The sequence below is a fragment of the Nicotiana tabacum genome, chromosome 8 (genome assembly GCF_000715075.1).
Source record: "Nicotiana tabacum cultivar K326 chromosome 8, ASM71507v2, whole genome shotgun sequence".
Classification (NCBI taxonomy): Eukaryota; Viridiplantae; Streptophyta; class Magnoliopsida; order Solanales; family Solanaceae; genus Nicotiana; species Nicotiana tabacum.
The window spans coordinates 13418872-13434683 of record NC_134087.1 but is presented as its reverse complement, the minus strand read 5'-3'; the positions used below and the strand labels follow the sequence as shown (position 1 = coordinate 13434683).

At 36.9% G+C, this 15812-nt stretch overlaps 1 protein-coding gene across 2 annotated transcripts; it reads left to right on the top strand.

Moving 5' to 3' along the window:
- The first annotated feature begins 3070 nt into the window (after positions 1 to 3070).
- On the top strand, positions 3071 to 9843 carry LOC107783669 (uncharacterized). Of its 2 annotated transcripts, none has more exons than XM_016604675.2 (9): positions 3071 to 3242; positions 4932 to 5424; positions 6148 to 6261; positions 6343 to 6552; positions 6663 to 6755; positions 6921 to 7163; positions 8287 to 8400; positions 8511 to 8983; positions 9400 to 9843. In XM_016604675.2, the coding sequence occupies exons 2-9, from the start codon at positions 4948 to 4950 to the stop codon at positions 9650 to 9652; spliced, it is 1977 nt and encodes a 658-aa protein (XP_016460161.1). In that variant the 5' UTR covers positions 3071 to 3242; positions 4932 to 4947; the 3' UTR covers positions 9653 to 9843. The 2 variants fall into 2 exon arrangements, with proteins under 2 accessions (XP_016460161.1, XP_016460162.1); XM_016604676.2 differs by having other exon boundaries at positions 3118 to 3242; positions 4912 to 5424.
- Positions 9844 to 15812: the final 5969 nt, after the last annotated feature.

Sequence of the window (15812 nt, the reverse complement as noted above, 5' to 3'; positions counted from 1 at the left end):
CAAAAACTACTTTAGTGGTGTACATGATCTACCTATGAGGAGGAATTCAAGGACTAACTGAAGAATTTAGGGGAGTTGAACAAGGATGCAGCTGCTGGTTTGTTGAAGTACCCACCTCAGGCTTGGTGTAGAGCTTATTTGGACACAGTATAAGAACCAGTCAGTTGATAACAATTTGACTGAATCTTTCAACAAATGAATTTTGGAAGCAAGGCATAAGCTTATAATAAATATGTTGTAGGACATTAGAATCAAAGTCATGAACATATTAAGAGAACATGAAGATGAGGTGAGGAGTAGGAGTCATGACTTTAGTCTAAAAAATATGGAGTTGTACAATGAGTACATGCAAATTGCTCAAACAACTTGTAAAGTTAATTCCAACGGAGAAAATGGTTATGAAGTATCGAAAGGTTCTGATAAGCATTGTGTGAATTTGGCTACGAAGAAGTGCACTTGTAGTCAGTGAGACCTTACAAGAATCACATGTCCACATGTTATTAAAGTTGTACTTCACAATATGGGTGATCCTATGACAGAGATAAACTAGTGGTATAGCAATAAAATATTTCTGTTCACTTATAAACACAAGCTGCAACCTGTAAAAGGAGAATTTTTGAAAGGTTGACCCATCACAAGCAATAGAGCCACCTAAGTTGGTGAAGTTGACTGACAGGCCTAAGGTAAAGAGATATAGGCAGAAGGATGGGACAATTAAAAGGCAATAATTATGGTTACAATCCAGAAAAGGAAAAGTCATAACTTGTAATACATATGGAGAGACAACCTACAACACTGAGACTTGTGGACATATAAGCTATAATTTGAATATTTATTTAGTAAAATTTGAACTTATTAATGTTTTTCTAACTTGTTTTTCTTTTCAGTAATTAAAGGAAAAGGAAAACAACAAAGAAAGATGCCAAGAACTTTGATAGATGAAGAAATTAAAAGAAGAAATTAACTGTTCAGCACCTTCAATTAGTCAACCAAATCAGGACTGTGGCTTAAAGTTCATGCCTACACATGGAGTTAGGTGTATTGGCCATTCAAGCAAGGATTAGGACATTGAATTTTTAGATATTGGACATGATGAAGATGTTGTGTTGAGGCCAAGAGTGATACGAGAAGTCAATACAAGACTTAAGATGAGACAGAAGGTACTAATACCCACTGACACAAGGCCAATCAACTTCACTGGTGATCACACTAGTGTTAGTAATCCGACAAACGTTCCATACTCACCACCATCCTTAAGATGGAAGGGAAAATCTGCTTCAATCGCAAATCAATTAGAAACACAAAGGCAAGAGAGAATTGAGAAGTTTAGACCAAGGAAAGGAAAATGATGACCAAGCTGGACTTTTTTTTATGTGTTTTGTCAGTATGTATTTACTGCAAACTTACTGATATTTTACCTCATATCTAAAATTCTATTAATATTGGTATTGTATTTGGATGTCACATTAGGACTTATATTGTGTAAGTTTTTGTTGTTATAGTATGACATCCATTCTTTCATTTGATATTGTCTAAGTAATCTTTTGGTGATGTAACTACTGTGATGCCAGTAATAAAATGCTTGACAATGTTTAATGTTTTCAAGTTATATTATCTTAAAGTTGAATGTCTAATATTTATTCAGTTAATTCTGCTGGAGATATGGTAATGGTAGTGCACTAAAGTTGTGTCTTAACATTGTTGCAGTTTTGAAATGATACAGTTTTGGGTATGGTATTGCAGTGTTGAATCTGTCTTGAGTTATAGATAGGTGTATCTGCATCTTCAATTTGGGGTAACCAAAGAACTGACAAACAGAGAAAACCATTTCTTCCCTATGCTCATCTCTATTTAAGAATTTGCAATAACTTGTTACTAAAAAATACACTGTTTGGGCAATTTTTTTCTCCCCATTCGATTGTGTTTACCATCTCTCTTTTGCTTGTGCGCCTAAATTTTCTTGTCTAGGTATTGCACTAAAATTGTGTTGAAATGATACAGTTTTAAGTAATAATGCAACATGCAAAAACATTGCAAATCAGTAGGCACTACACAAATTTCAAACTAGAAATATTTCGTAACATTACAAACCAGTTGATTAATACAAAAATATTCATGGGCATTTTGATTACAACAATACGTTTCATCAAAAACATTTAATTTCATCAAAGATAATAGGCACTATTGGTGCATTACTTCATCATCATTGCCTCAACCAAGCCAACAAATAGTACAAATGATATCAAAATAAACATCTTCATCTTCAACACTTTCTCTTCCATCTCCCTTACTTTCTTCACTTTAATATCTTTTATAGCCTCTAGTACATTAATTTTTCCTAGCAATTTGTCCCTTTCAAGCTTGCACGTATCCAATAACTGATTCAACATATTGGTTGTCACATTAGCAACATCTAATTTATACTGCAACTTGTTGATTTCTATTAACGCTCTATTCGGGAAAGCTTCGTCTTACCATTTTCAATATCCGCATGACTCATTCTAACAAAAATCAATAATTATATTACGGAAAAAGGAAATAAAATTTGTATAATAGGTTCAAACAACGAATCACAAATAAAATTAAAACTTACTTAAGGTTGAGCACGCTTATAGAATCCCCTTCCGGGATTTTGAGGTATGGTTGATTGGAAGTTGTTGGCAATCTCCCTACAATGGCACCTCCTCTTTGATTTAGTAGTTGAATCGGATATTGAATCTACCTTTAGCACCACCTTATAATATTTAACTAAGAAGCACAAAGAGTGATTGAATTTTGAGTTATAGAATTTTGAATTCTGAGCAATAGAGAGGTTCTCATATTAGGGGGACGAAATACGCTGAAAAATTAAGGTTCTTAACTTTAAATTAGTTGGAAAAAAGTGGATCAAGTTTGTGGGTCGGGAGCGAGTTCAAATCAATCGGATAAAAAAAGAACCAGATGACCTTGAGCCTTAAATCCTTGTCACGTGTCGGTCCCGTCAATATGGAGTATTTTTATTTAATAGTGTAACGGCAAGAAGTCTTTTGACCGGATAATATTACTTTTACTGTTTTATGTAATGTATCCTGCCAAAGGACGATTAAAGAGGTTTTCTTCTACATATAGGTATACACAGATTCTACACGTCATTAGGAAAACAAAAGAATACAAGGAAAGCGAAACAGCGGTCATTGAAAGGGACGCCCGAATTCCGTCCATTATTCACTCTCACTAGCAGAAGCATTGCTCCCTACTCGCCGGTATGCACTCTCTCACCCGAATTTACATCTTTATCACTACTAATATGTACGGAATGCCAGTTCAGATTTGACTGAGCTATCAACTACCATTCGTCCGTTAGTCGCCCAGTAATTAGCTAATTTTTGGGTCGAATGCAACTAGTTTTTTTAATGCCTGTACATTTAATTATGTAGAGTTGCTGGGAATTTTCGTTGTGGACTGTAACTTTCTTATTAGGGGTTCTTGCCTTCTTCGCGGTAGTCTTTTAAGTCTAGCTGAGTTCGGAATTTAAAGAGGTTTTTTGTGTTTTTGGGTATCCTGATGCATGAACATTTGCTTTTTTCTTTTTTCTTTTTAGGGAAAGAATTATTCCGATTTTACATTGACATTGGTTGTTCCGATTTCTTTATGAGGCACTTTATGATGGGACTGATTTTGTAGTAAAATGGTAATGCAAATTTATGTATATATCGGCTGTATGTACACTAATAAAAATCAAAGCTTTTTCTAATTAACGATGGTGTTTGGGTCAACTTGTATGCACATTGTGTATTTCTAGCGGTATCCTCATATATCGGCTGAATTAGCGTGATAAATGAGAAGAAATCACCTACATTTAAAGAAAAAAAAAACTCTACCGGGGATTTGTACTCTGGTTCTCATGGTCTTTTTTTACAGCTCGACTGCCAGGTCACTCCCTTGGGTGCACTAATAAACTTATTAACTGTTAACTGATAAACAAAAATAAAATTTTAAGCTTCTTATTGCTCATTTTCTCTGTTTTGCCTCTTTTGAGTTGGCTAATGTTCATAATAGCGAAGATAGTGGCAATGAATTGGGGATCAATTTGTATATCTTATTGGCGGATTTAGGTTGTCCTCTTTCTTAGCGACGTGTTACCAGTGCAAATTCTTGTGTTTGCAATTTCTTTTTAAGAAAACTATGGGAAAGTGGGAATAGAATGGGACAAGATGGATCAACTATCTATTAATACGACATTTAATCTCCTTTCTGTTCTTTCTAGTACGGTACCTTGACTAGTATTATTGGTAAAATATTTTGACAAGCTTCATAACTGAGTTACACCAAATGCCTCACTCTCCTTAATTTTAGTGTTGGTACTTGGGTTCTTTAAATGTTGGCGAATGGAAGAAGACGAAGGGAAAAGTAAAAAAACACGATTCCCTACCTTTTGCTGGAAAAGGGATTACTAAAATGTACATTTCAAATTATAAGTGAGCCTATGAGCTGCTTACTTAAACATAGACTGATGACATTTTCCAATTTCAGAGAACAAATGCACACAAGATAATCTTGGTCTATTATAACTTTCCAAGGACCTTAGGTGATTTGTATTTGGTCAATAAGAACTGTCTTTCCTACATCAACTGTTAGAAATAAGATCTTCAAGTCATAGATATGGTCGTTTTTGTTACTGATCCAAAAGAAAGAAAAAGTCAGAGAATTTGTTCCTATAGCAGATAACAGAAAAGTGATCTAGGATGTACTTACTTTCTTAAGCAGCCATATGTCTTTTCAAGATTGCAGGTTTTATTTTTGTCAGTTTCATTGGTACCAGTATATGATTCCCCATTCCTGTTGTTCGCAAACTCATTGGTTCTCTGTATACATTCCTGCTTCTTCAATATGACCCTCTGTTTTTCTCATTGTGGTACACATGCATTTTAGGAGTGCTTTTTCCTTTGCAGAGCAACAACTTCACTCATGGTTGGGATGGAAGGCAAGAAGTGGAAAAAGAAAGGGAAAATTTTCAGTCAATCAAATACAAAGAAACTTATGATGAAGAAAAAAAAGGTCGCTGCAAAGGTTAAGCCAAGTGTTGTGATAAATCAATCTTTTCTTCCTATTAATTACCCGGCAGGAGTCTCTGCTCCTTCTGCTTCTCCAGTTCCTGCTTCTAGTCTTGGTAGAGTTGCCTCACAAGAGAAAGACGAGGAAGCTTTCGAGGAGCTTTCTGGTTTTATATTTTTGTGCAGTGGAGATACAAAACTCGATTGTTTCAGATTTCGAGTTTTTGGGCTTCGTTCAAATAAAAAGGAAATTGTAGAAAAGATTAAACCTGGAACAAAGCTCTTCCTGTTTGATGTTGAGTTGAAGCTCTTATATGGTGTGTATGAGGCAACATCTACTGGAAGAACACACTTGGAACCAAGTGCTTTTGGAGGCAAATTTCCAGCACAGGTAAATCGTTGTTTGCTGTCAGTTGTTTAATATTCTGGCCCAATTGTTTGTCAGTCTTGTTCTTGATATAAAAGGTGTATGATGTCTTAGGAAATTGGATTGGGACCCTCTGGTTCGACGTGATTCGTACTGATCCTGCTTGCATTTATGATTTGCTTGTGTTAGCACTCAACCTTGGCATGTATGTGTATTTTTCAAGAATTCTCTTCACCAATCTTTCCAAGTGATTGGAACAAGTGCTTAGGCCTTGATGAGAACATTATCTTGTCCTGGTAGGAGGAAGTTCTGAGGGATAAATATCTTCCTTTACTTGGCTTTAGGCCAGTGATGCATTTATTTCAGTTAAGTTGTCACTATCTCATGGAACTATCCACTGTAGAAAGCCATTGCTAATTTATAGTACATTCTTCTGTCTACTTTTATGTTTTGTCAGTGTGTGTGTGTAACATATTGTGGTTGTAGTCACAGGGACAGGTAGTTATTTCAGATGCTTGCGGGCTTTTATTAGATTGTTACGTCTCAAACCAATTAGTTATTTCAGATGTTTTCAGGCTTTATTTTTTAATTAACGGTAGTGTCTGGGCCAGGTTGTGCGCACCTCGATGCTCCACCAATTGGTGTGGTGTAAAGGTTCTTCGGATTGACGAAATTCACTTTCTCGACCTTCTTGGTTTGCGTGAGTAGATACTAGCTTCATACTTCTGTTGCTCTCTTTTCATTCAGGTGAAATTCAAACTCTTTAAGGAATGCCTTCCGCTGCAAGAATCTTCTTTCAGACACGCTATAAAGGACAATTATCATGGCAGAAAGTTCAAACCCGAACTAAATGGTCGTCAAGTAAGGGGTTTTCTTATTTCACACAAGTCTTTCAAATGCTTTACCACTTTCTGTTCTTTAAAGAGAATCTGAAATATACAGGTGAGGAGTCTATTATCCTTATTTCGTCCCCTGGCTGCATCTGCAACCGCAGCAGCTGTGCCCCATCCACTGGCTGGCGTGCCAAAGATTTTGCCCGTCTTGGCTATGGAAGATCAGGCTAAGTTGTTGCCGTATCCTCATGAAATGGGTCCATCAATGGGCAATGTTGGCCCACCAAATACTAATACTGCTTTTGCTAAGGAACAGCAGGTTAAGTATATGTCAGTACCCATTTCTTTGTAAGATCCATATATTACCAGAATGCAGCACTTTCATGCTCCACCCATTGTAGAGCCTCATGTACTGGTCCCTCACTGCAGGATGAATCTGAGCGACCTCCTTTGTCTACTGCTTATATAGATGAGCAAAATACTGGTAATGATGTAGAAACCGATCCATCTGAGGACACCCAGGTACTCTTTTTTGCTCTTCCTTCTATCGTCGTTTAAAGCATTATCCATCTGTCACAAAATAACCATGCTATATATTTTTTGGCATCATTGTGGCAATCAAAACATACACTAAGTCACTCTGTTATATTTCTTAGTTTTTGAAATGTGTACTTTTTGGTCTTGCAGGATGAGTCTGTCCTTTCTGGCTTCATATTTTTGTGCGGTGCAAATACAAAACCTGATTGTTATAGATTCCGTGTTTTTGGGCTTCGATCAAACAAAAAGGAAACGGTAGAAAAGATTAAGCCAGGAACAAAGCTCTTCCTCTTTGATTTCGAGTTGAAGCTTCTATATGGTGTGTATGAGGCAACATCCACTGGAAAAATAAACTTGGAACCACTTGCTTTTGGAGGCAAATTTCCAGCACAGGTAAATCATTTTGCTGTCAGTTATGTAAAATTGTGGCCACTTCTTTGTTGGTCTTGATTAAAAATATGCATGATGATAGTGAGAAATGGGTTTGGAAATCTCTGGTTCAATGTGATTTAAACTCGTCCTGCTTGCATTTATGATTTTCTTTGCTTTTAAGCCCTCAACCTTGGCATATATGTGTATTATTCAAGAATTTTCTTTCACCAATGTTCTTTTTTTTCTTTCTCTAAGAAAAGGAAAAGTTCCGATCCATTCTTTATGTTCCTTTATTTGGCTCTATTCCACGTGATGCATTTTTTTTGGTTTGTAATGTTGTCACTATCAGTAGAAAGTCATTGCTCATTAATTCTACATCCTTCTGTCTACTGTTATCTGTCTTCAGTGTAAGTTTGTAGCATATTATTGTTAGTCACATGGAAGAATAGTTCCTGCAATGTTGGGTGTTGTTGGCCTAAGACGCTAAATTATCTAGATTTTTTCAGAGTAAAATTCACTGGGTTGTTATGTTGTTTGTTTGTTTTTCAGAGTAAAATTCAGAAGTAGACCAGAACATAGAACGTATAATCATGTACAAGCAGAATTTAGCCCAACAAACATCTGAGATTGTAATTGACTACTGAACTTAGGGTCGTTTGGTGCACATACTAGTTATACTGGGAATTTGGGATTATAGCTGTAGGGATTGTTTATCCGATGAATAATAGTGAAGAGACTTATTATGCGGTGATTAATATTGAAGGAATTGCTATGCAAGGATTACTTACTTAAAAAGGCATTTTTGTCTACCCCAAAACCCCTAACAGAGCAGCAATGGTCCTTTCCCACTTTGCTCCCTTGGTGACTCAAACCACTAATCTTATATGTATGGAGGTAGAGGGTCTTTACCACTTGGCTATTCTTCCCTTGTTATCGATTCCTTTATTGCTGCAGTAGGTTGTAAGCTGTCAAGGTAGTAATTTAGCTACTGGGTTTTCATAATGGTATCCTTATCAAAAAAAAAATAATGGTATTCTTGACGTATTTGATGTCTAGGTTATTTGAATTTACAAGAATCACTTCCTCCACCTAATTGATTTGTGCAACTAGTTACTAGATTCATGTTACTATTGCTCTCATTCAGGTGAAATTTCGAATTTTTAAGGAATGTCTTCCCCTGCCAGAAGCTTCTTTCAGATATGCTATCAAGGACAATTATCATGGCAGAAAGTTTGAACCTGAACTAAATGGTCGTCAAGTAAGGGGGTTTCTTTCTTAGATATGGGGTACCAACCTATTTCACACAAGTAGTTGTCTTACAAATGCTTTACCACTTTCTGCTCTTTAAAGAGAATTTTAAACATACAGGTGAGGACTCTATTGTCCTTATTTCGTCCACTGACTGCATCAGCAGCAGCAGCAGCAGCTGTGCCCCATCCGTTGGCAAAAGTGGACCAGTCTTTGGCTAATGTTGGCATGCCAAAGATTATGCCCACATTGGCTATGGAAGATCAGGTTAAGGTGCTGTCATATCCCCAGGAAAAAGTGGGTTCATCAATGGCCAACGTCCTACCTCCAAATAGAATTTCTACTTGGAATATGGAACATCAGGTTAGGTACCCCCCGATGTCTGTTTCTGCAGATGATCCATATACGACCAAAATGCAGCACAGTCATCCTCCACCTGTTATGGAGTCTCAACCAGTCTATGAACTGCAAAGTGCTCAGCATGGATGGCTTAGAACCAGGGATTTCGTGGATAATCATCAGAAATTGACTGCTCCCAGTCATGCATATTCTTATCAACCATATGTCACCGATATACGGGACCCACATATCAGGTTCTTTGCCCTTTGTTTTCTTGTCTTTTTTCTAAATTCTGTGAGGATTTATTGTTCTATTCAGTTTTGGAAGATGGGCGGCAGAAGAGGTGAGGTTTTCAATTGCTTGCTTGCTTAATATTAAGATTGTAGTACTTCGTGCTGTTTGCAATTGGACGCATTTATATTTGCCATTCAGCACAGTGACCTTTTTCTCTTCAATTATCTTTTTGTGTTTGAATCTTTTGGTATTGTTAAGGCAACTATTTTAGCATGTATTAAGTTGAACTCTGGACTACTAGCCCTATGTTTAAGAGTTTGTCTCAAGTATTCTATGTGAATAAAAATTGCTTCCCTGTTTATTGGTTTTTCTTTTTCCAGTCCATTTTCAAACATAATAAATATAGAAGGGTGATCTTAAATTGTCACTTTGACAGGTATACATCAATGCAAGACGTGGTCCTTTCGCAGCAACAATTCATGGGGCTAAATGACAGGAATTACCAATGGTACTCGCGGGTAGAGCAAGAAATGCTGCCACCTCAAGAGAGTACTGTTATACACAACTACTACTCTGGCCCTTCAGCTCCTTATGTTCCTCAAGTTTTTCAACAGAATGTTTCAGAAGCTGTAATCCAACAGACTTCTTCCATCTCATTCCAATATTCATTTGCAAGGCAATTCGGGTAAACTTTTGATGATTGGGTTGTTAACATAATGGTCAGAATGTAAAAGACTTCTTCAATAGGCCTAACTTTCTTGCCGAAGATATCTGTAGTGCCATGGAGGCAAATGTAAATTTGTTTTAGGAAGCAAGCTGTGTCTAAATGCTAATATGATCAAATTGTGGTTAGTGGTAAACTTAGGATCTGCTTTCGTGATCTTCTGGTGTCGTATGAGTTTGGTTTTGTTAAACGTCTAATTCACATCCTATGTGGGAATCTGTTTCTGCTCCACTGTCCATCCGATTGTACGAATCTCTAGTGGTTGACCTCTTGCCTGCCATATTGTTGACCACAAAGTAAGGACTGTGGTGCCAACTGCCAACAAGAAGTGTTAGAATATGTGGTCATGCTATTCTGTTAGACACAGAAGACACACAGCTAGCTACTGATTTTGGTTGCGTAAGTGAACTTTGGTTCAACAACTAGGGGTGACAAATGGGTTGTTTGGGCTGACTCATTAAATGGGTCGTTGCCCAACCCTGCCCAAAGTTTACTTGGGATAAGATGGACTAAACAATGGGTTGTAACCTAACCCGTCCAAATTGACCCAAATATTTGCAATATTCTCAATTTTGAACAAATATTAAAATTATCTTATATTTTGGAATAAATGTCAATTCAAGCCAAATGATTTCTTTCCTCAATTTGGATTTAGAATTTATTTGATAGTTCTTCATCTTATAATACTAACAAAGATCAAAATAATAAAAAAGTAATAAAATTAGAACTCACACCCACCCTAACCCACCTCCCACCACCCCAACCTCCATCCCCACCCTAAATAGAAATATTATTTAGAGTACTTTTTTTTTAATGTTGTAGATAGAGTATTTTTTTTCTATTTCAACAAAATGAATATTTTTTTTATACAACAACAAGAAGCCCACTATTTTCCTACAAGTGGGGTTTGGGGAGGGTGAGATGTGCAGCCTTGCTCCTATCCTAAAGGGACAGAGAGGCTGTTTTCGATAGACTCTCAGCCAGAGAATGGATGACAAAAGTAATGGCAACAAGAAGGAATAACAACGAGATAAAAATACTGAAGTCAAGAAAGCAGTTAAACTCTAGGTAATAATAGCAATATATGAATAAAAGGATATCATACTAACACTAATGCTAGCAAACTGGGAAAGACAAAGAAATACGCTCGACTACCTACTAGCCTTCTATCCTAATTCTTGACCTCCACACCCTCTTATCTAGGGTCATGTCCTCAGTCAACTCCAGCTGCGCCAGGTTCCGCCTAATAACCTCGCCCCAAGACTGCTTAGGCCTACCTCTACCCCTCCTGATACCCACTGAGGCTAATCTCTAGCACCTTCTGACTAGGGCTTATGTACTCCTTCTCTTAATATGCCCGAACTATCTCATTCTCGCCTTCCGTATCTTTTCCTCCATAGAAACCACTCCCACCTTATCCCAATAACTTCATTCCTAATCTTATCCAACCTGGTATGCCCACACATCCACCTTAACATCCTCATCTCAGCTACTTTTATCTTCTGGACATGGGTGTTCTTGACCGGCCAACACTCTACGCCATACAACATAGTTGGTCTAACTACAACCTTGTAGAACTTACCTTTAAGTCTCAGCAACATATTTTTATCACATAAGACACCGGAAGCGAGCCTCCACTTCATCCATTCAACTCCAATACCGTTGGCCCAAGTGACGTTTGTTTTGATAATTGACAAAGGAACTCAAGCATGAACCAGGTCCATACACAGTGCACACAAACACGAGCAAATTCGAGCATAAGGGATGCACGTGAAGGAGATAAGCTTAAGCTGGTATATCTGATATCTCCTGATCAAAAAGGTTGCATAAATGGTAAGGAGAAGGACTCCTTACTCAAAGAGAACTTTATCCAAGATAAGGGAGGAGTTAAAAGTTGAAGATAACTAGAACTCTTCCACCAAGGAAGAGTATAGCATTGAAACTCTAGGTATTTCCTATTCTACTAACTCTATATATTTCAGGATGTTCTCACTTTACAGGTACGCACAAAAGCTGAAGTTAAACGTAAATTGAGAGCAAAATAACAAGGGATTTTGCAAGCAATTCTTGTGTGATTCAAGTGTGCGAACTTGAAGCTATATGAACCAGATAGAAGAACCAGTTCCTAGTATCTGTTTTTTATTCTAGTTTCATTGTAGTAGGGGTTTTCAAATTATACCTTTCAGTTTTATCTAGAAGCACTTGTATTAGACACTCTGAGTATTCAAGTTAGAGTTACTTTGAAGTTGTCACAACAGTTAGAGTCTGGTTGCTATAACGGGATTAGAGGTAATCCATAGGTTTACAAAAAGTTTTGTAAATGTTATTTTGGCTCAATGATTTAGTGAAATGCTGGAAAAACTCCTACTGAGTAGTAGGCCGTGATTTTTCACCTTCTGAGCCAAGTATTTTTTATGTAAAAATACTTGTGTTCTTTACTTTCCACATTTATTATTTTTGCAATAGTAGTATAAGGAACACATAGAAGAACTATGTCCCTCTATAATTTGTGCGCAAGAAAATTGGACATCACACATATCACCCCCCTCTTGTGTGGCATTGAAGTATAAAACATCAATTGGTATTAGAGCAGGTTATCCTTAAAGAGGCTTACACCTTAGGAGAAGATCAACATGAGTGCACCACCTGAAAACTGGAAAGGGAATCCACTGCTAGGCCACCACTCTTTAATGGCCAGTACTACTCTTGATGGAAAAATAGGATGAGAGATCATACTATAGGAGAAGACTATGAGCTATGTGATATTGTCACCTATGGTCCACTGGCTACCTTGAAGAAAAATACTGAAGGAGTAGATGTGCCAAAAATAAGAGCTGATTGCACTGTTGACGATTTGAGGAAGTGGGAGAAGAATGTTAAAGCCAAGAAATGACTTGTTTGTGGACTTGGTCCCGATGAGTACAACAGAATCCAATGTTGTACCACTGCTAAGCAAATTTGGGACACACTGCAAGTGGCTCGCGAAGGAACACCTCAGGTGAAGAGATCCAGAGGAACTCTACTATACTCTCAATATGAGAATTTTGTTGTGAAGGAATGAGAAACTATTCAAGAAATGCACACAATGTTCACTATACTGAAAAATGAACTAAAATCTCTTGGAAGGATTATTCCTGAAGAAGAAAGGATCAAAAAGATATTAACTAGAGTTTTGCCTATCACTTGGGAGAGTAAAATCACTGCCATCCGGGAATCAAAGAATATTGCCACTCTCCTACTAGATGAATTGATTGGAAATCTTACTGCCAATGAACTTAGGAGACAGACCATGAAGATAGATGTATCTAAGAAGGAAAGGAGTTTGGCTCTCAGAATCACTGAAGGTTCTGATCTAGAAGATGACAAAATGACTGATTACCAAAGACTTCAAGAAGTACCTAAGGAGAGGAAAGGGTTCTTCAAGAAGTGGAAGATACAAAAAATCAAAAGCTCCTGAGAAGCAAACTAATAATGGCTGCTACAAGTGTGGAAAGACTGATCACCATATCAAGAACTGACCTTTGCGAAAAATTGAATGGAAGAAGGAAAGAGCTGAACGAAGGAACAAGAAGAAGGAATACGTTCAATCCAAGAAAAGTAACAAAGGACCAGCAAAGGCTATGGTCTCTGCTTGGGGAGATAGCTCAGATGATGATGATGATGATAATCGAGCACTTATGGCCATTGGAGAATCTGATGAAGAAACTAAGGTAGGTGTCTCTCATCTCAAAGACAAGATTAAATTTTTGTCTAAGGAAAGGTTATCTGAGTTGCTCCTAGAACTAATTGATGAATCTGAGGATGTAAATAATGAAAAGGAACATCTGTCAAAAGAGTGTGTAGTTTTAAAAGCTAAGTGCAAAAATCTGGAACTTAGGGCTAGTGAAACTAAAAGTGAAAATACTGTGTTAAAGAACCAGGTTCATGACTTGACACAACTGTCCTAGAACTTAGATCTGAAAATCTAAAACTGAAATTAGGAATAGTTAAAAAGACAATTGATCACACACAACTCACATTAGAAGAAAATGTAGGAAAAATAAAAGATGAGTTGTACAAAAGAGATGAGCAAATAAGAAGCCTAAATGAGGATCTAAGCAAAGTCAAGCACGAGCTAGATAGAACTTGTAAATGGAATAGGTCCTCCGATGCACTTTCATGGCTACAAGAACACCATAGTAGCAACAGAAGAGGACTTGACTTTGGGAACCCTGCACCTAAGTGGGATCCCAAAAGCAAGTAATTTATATTTTCTGAGAACAAGATTTGCACACACTATGATAAAACATGTCACTATAAAAATGAATGCACTGCACACAAAAAAGGCAATTCAAAAGAACAAAGAATTTGTTCAAAGGAAAAATAGGCTACCAACTTAAGCTAAAAAGAATTTGATTCACCCTTTTGCCTATAGAAAGGGACCTAAACTAGTTTAGATTCCTAAGACTAACCCCTGATTTCCTTTTGCAGGTCCAAGTGAAGGGGAGCAGCCAAATATGGTACATGGATAGTGGTTGCTCAAAGCATATGACAGGAAGCAAGAACGATTTCCTTTCACTTGAGGACCTTAAAGGAGGCAATATGTCTCCTTCAGAAATGGGAAGAAAGGTGAGATCATTGGGGTTGTGTCACGATCCAAAATTTCCACTTTCGGGACTATGATGGCGTCTAACATTTCACTTGCTAGGCAAGCCAACATTAGAATAATATTAGCCATTTTAAACAAATTTTAATTTAATTAACAACAAGAAACAATGCGAAAATAAAATCTGAAATAAAGCAAATAATCCATAATAATAGCGATGTCTAAATACCATCCCAGAACTGGTGTCATAAGTGCATGAGCTACTAGAATAGCACAAATAAAGGTCTAAGTGAAAATAAAGTTGTCTGAAAGAAATACACAGCTATGATAAAGTGGAAGGGGACTTCAGAACTGCGAACGCCATGCAGCTATACCTCAAGTCTCCTACGGATAGTTGAATCCGAGCAAGTCTATTGTGCGCATTAGGATCAACTCCGGTATCTGCACAAGAAGTGCAGAGTGTAGTATGAATACAACCGATCCCATATACCTAGTAAGTGCCGAGTCTAACCTCGATGAAGTAGTGATGAGGCTAAGGTTGATCACTTACATTAACCTGTACGCAATAATAATAACAACAATAATAATAGGATGACAGGAACAGAAATAAAACAGGTAGTCATATCAACCATCAATGCCAACTCAGCAGTCATGATCAATTATTGCTTCAATCAACTTTCCATTGCGGCGTACAACCCGATCCTCTATTATAATCATTTTTCATATAATTCCGTTACGGCGTGCAACCCGATCAACCAATATATTTACATTCAATTTCCCTTGCAGCGTACAACCCGATCCACCAATATAATCAATTTTTTGTTTAATTATGTCGCGGCGTGCAACCCTATTCACCAATATATCTTTCATTTTCAATTCTGCTGCGACATGCAACCCGCTCCTCCAATATATTCATTTCAATCAATTCTGTTGCGGCGTGCAACCCGCTCCTCCAATAATATAATTTACCGATTCATATAAAAGAAATTACTCCAATAAATGCAACAGTTAATATGAAATTATAAGACAACAAGCACACAATAATTATGATTTATTTAGGAAACAAGTGATGACAAGTAGCAATTAATTATAAAAATTAAGGAGGAAATAGTCAATTTAATATTTAGTATGCTAAATGTCACGTAGCAGTTAAGTCACATAAATCAATTAAGCATGTAGAATCAAAGCATGGATTCAAGGCATATTATTGAGCAATGAATATGAGAGAAATAATTAATATTACAATTAATTCATGATTTAAAATAATTTATGATTTTCAGACAATTATGCAAACAATTAATTTGACGACTTCGTTACCTTGCCTATACGTCGTACACATGGAATTTACATAACAGATAATTCAAGGGTTCTATTCCCTCAAGCCAAGGTTAACCAAGACACTTACCTTGTTTCGCAATTTCAAGTGATTACTTGATCATGAATTTTCCTTTTGAATTAGTCTTCAAACCAGTAAAATATATCAAATTATTGACCAACAATTCAACTGGAGCTTTAGAAATTATTCACAATTTGAAAGAAA

What these genes read in the sequence shown, in the direction of transcription:
- LOC107783669 (XM_016604675.2), top strand. Translation starts at nt 4,948, where the DNA reads ATGGTTGGGATGGAAGGCAAGAAGTGGAAAAAGAAAGGGAAAATTTTC. An exon ending in GAGGCAAATTTCCAGCACAG is followed by an intron (nt 7,164 to 8,286) that starts GTAAATCATTTT and finishes GCTCTCATTCAG; the next exon opens with GTGAAATTTCGAATTTTTAA. An exon ending in ATACGGGACCCACATATCAG is followed by an intron (nt 8,984 to 9,399) that starts GTTCTTTGCCCT and finishes TCACTTTGACAG; the next exon opens with GTATACATCAATGCAAGACG.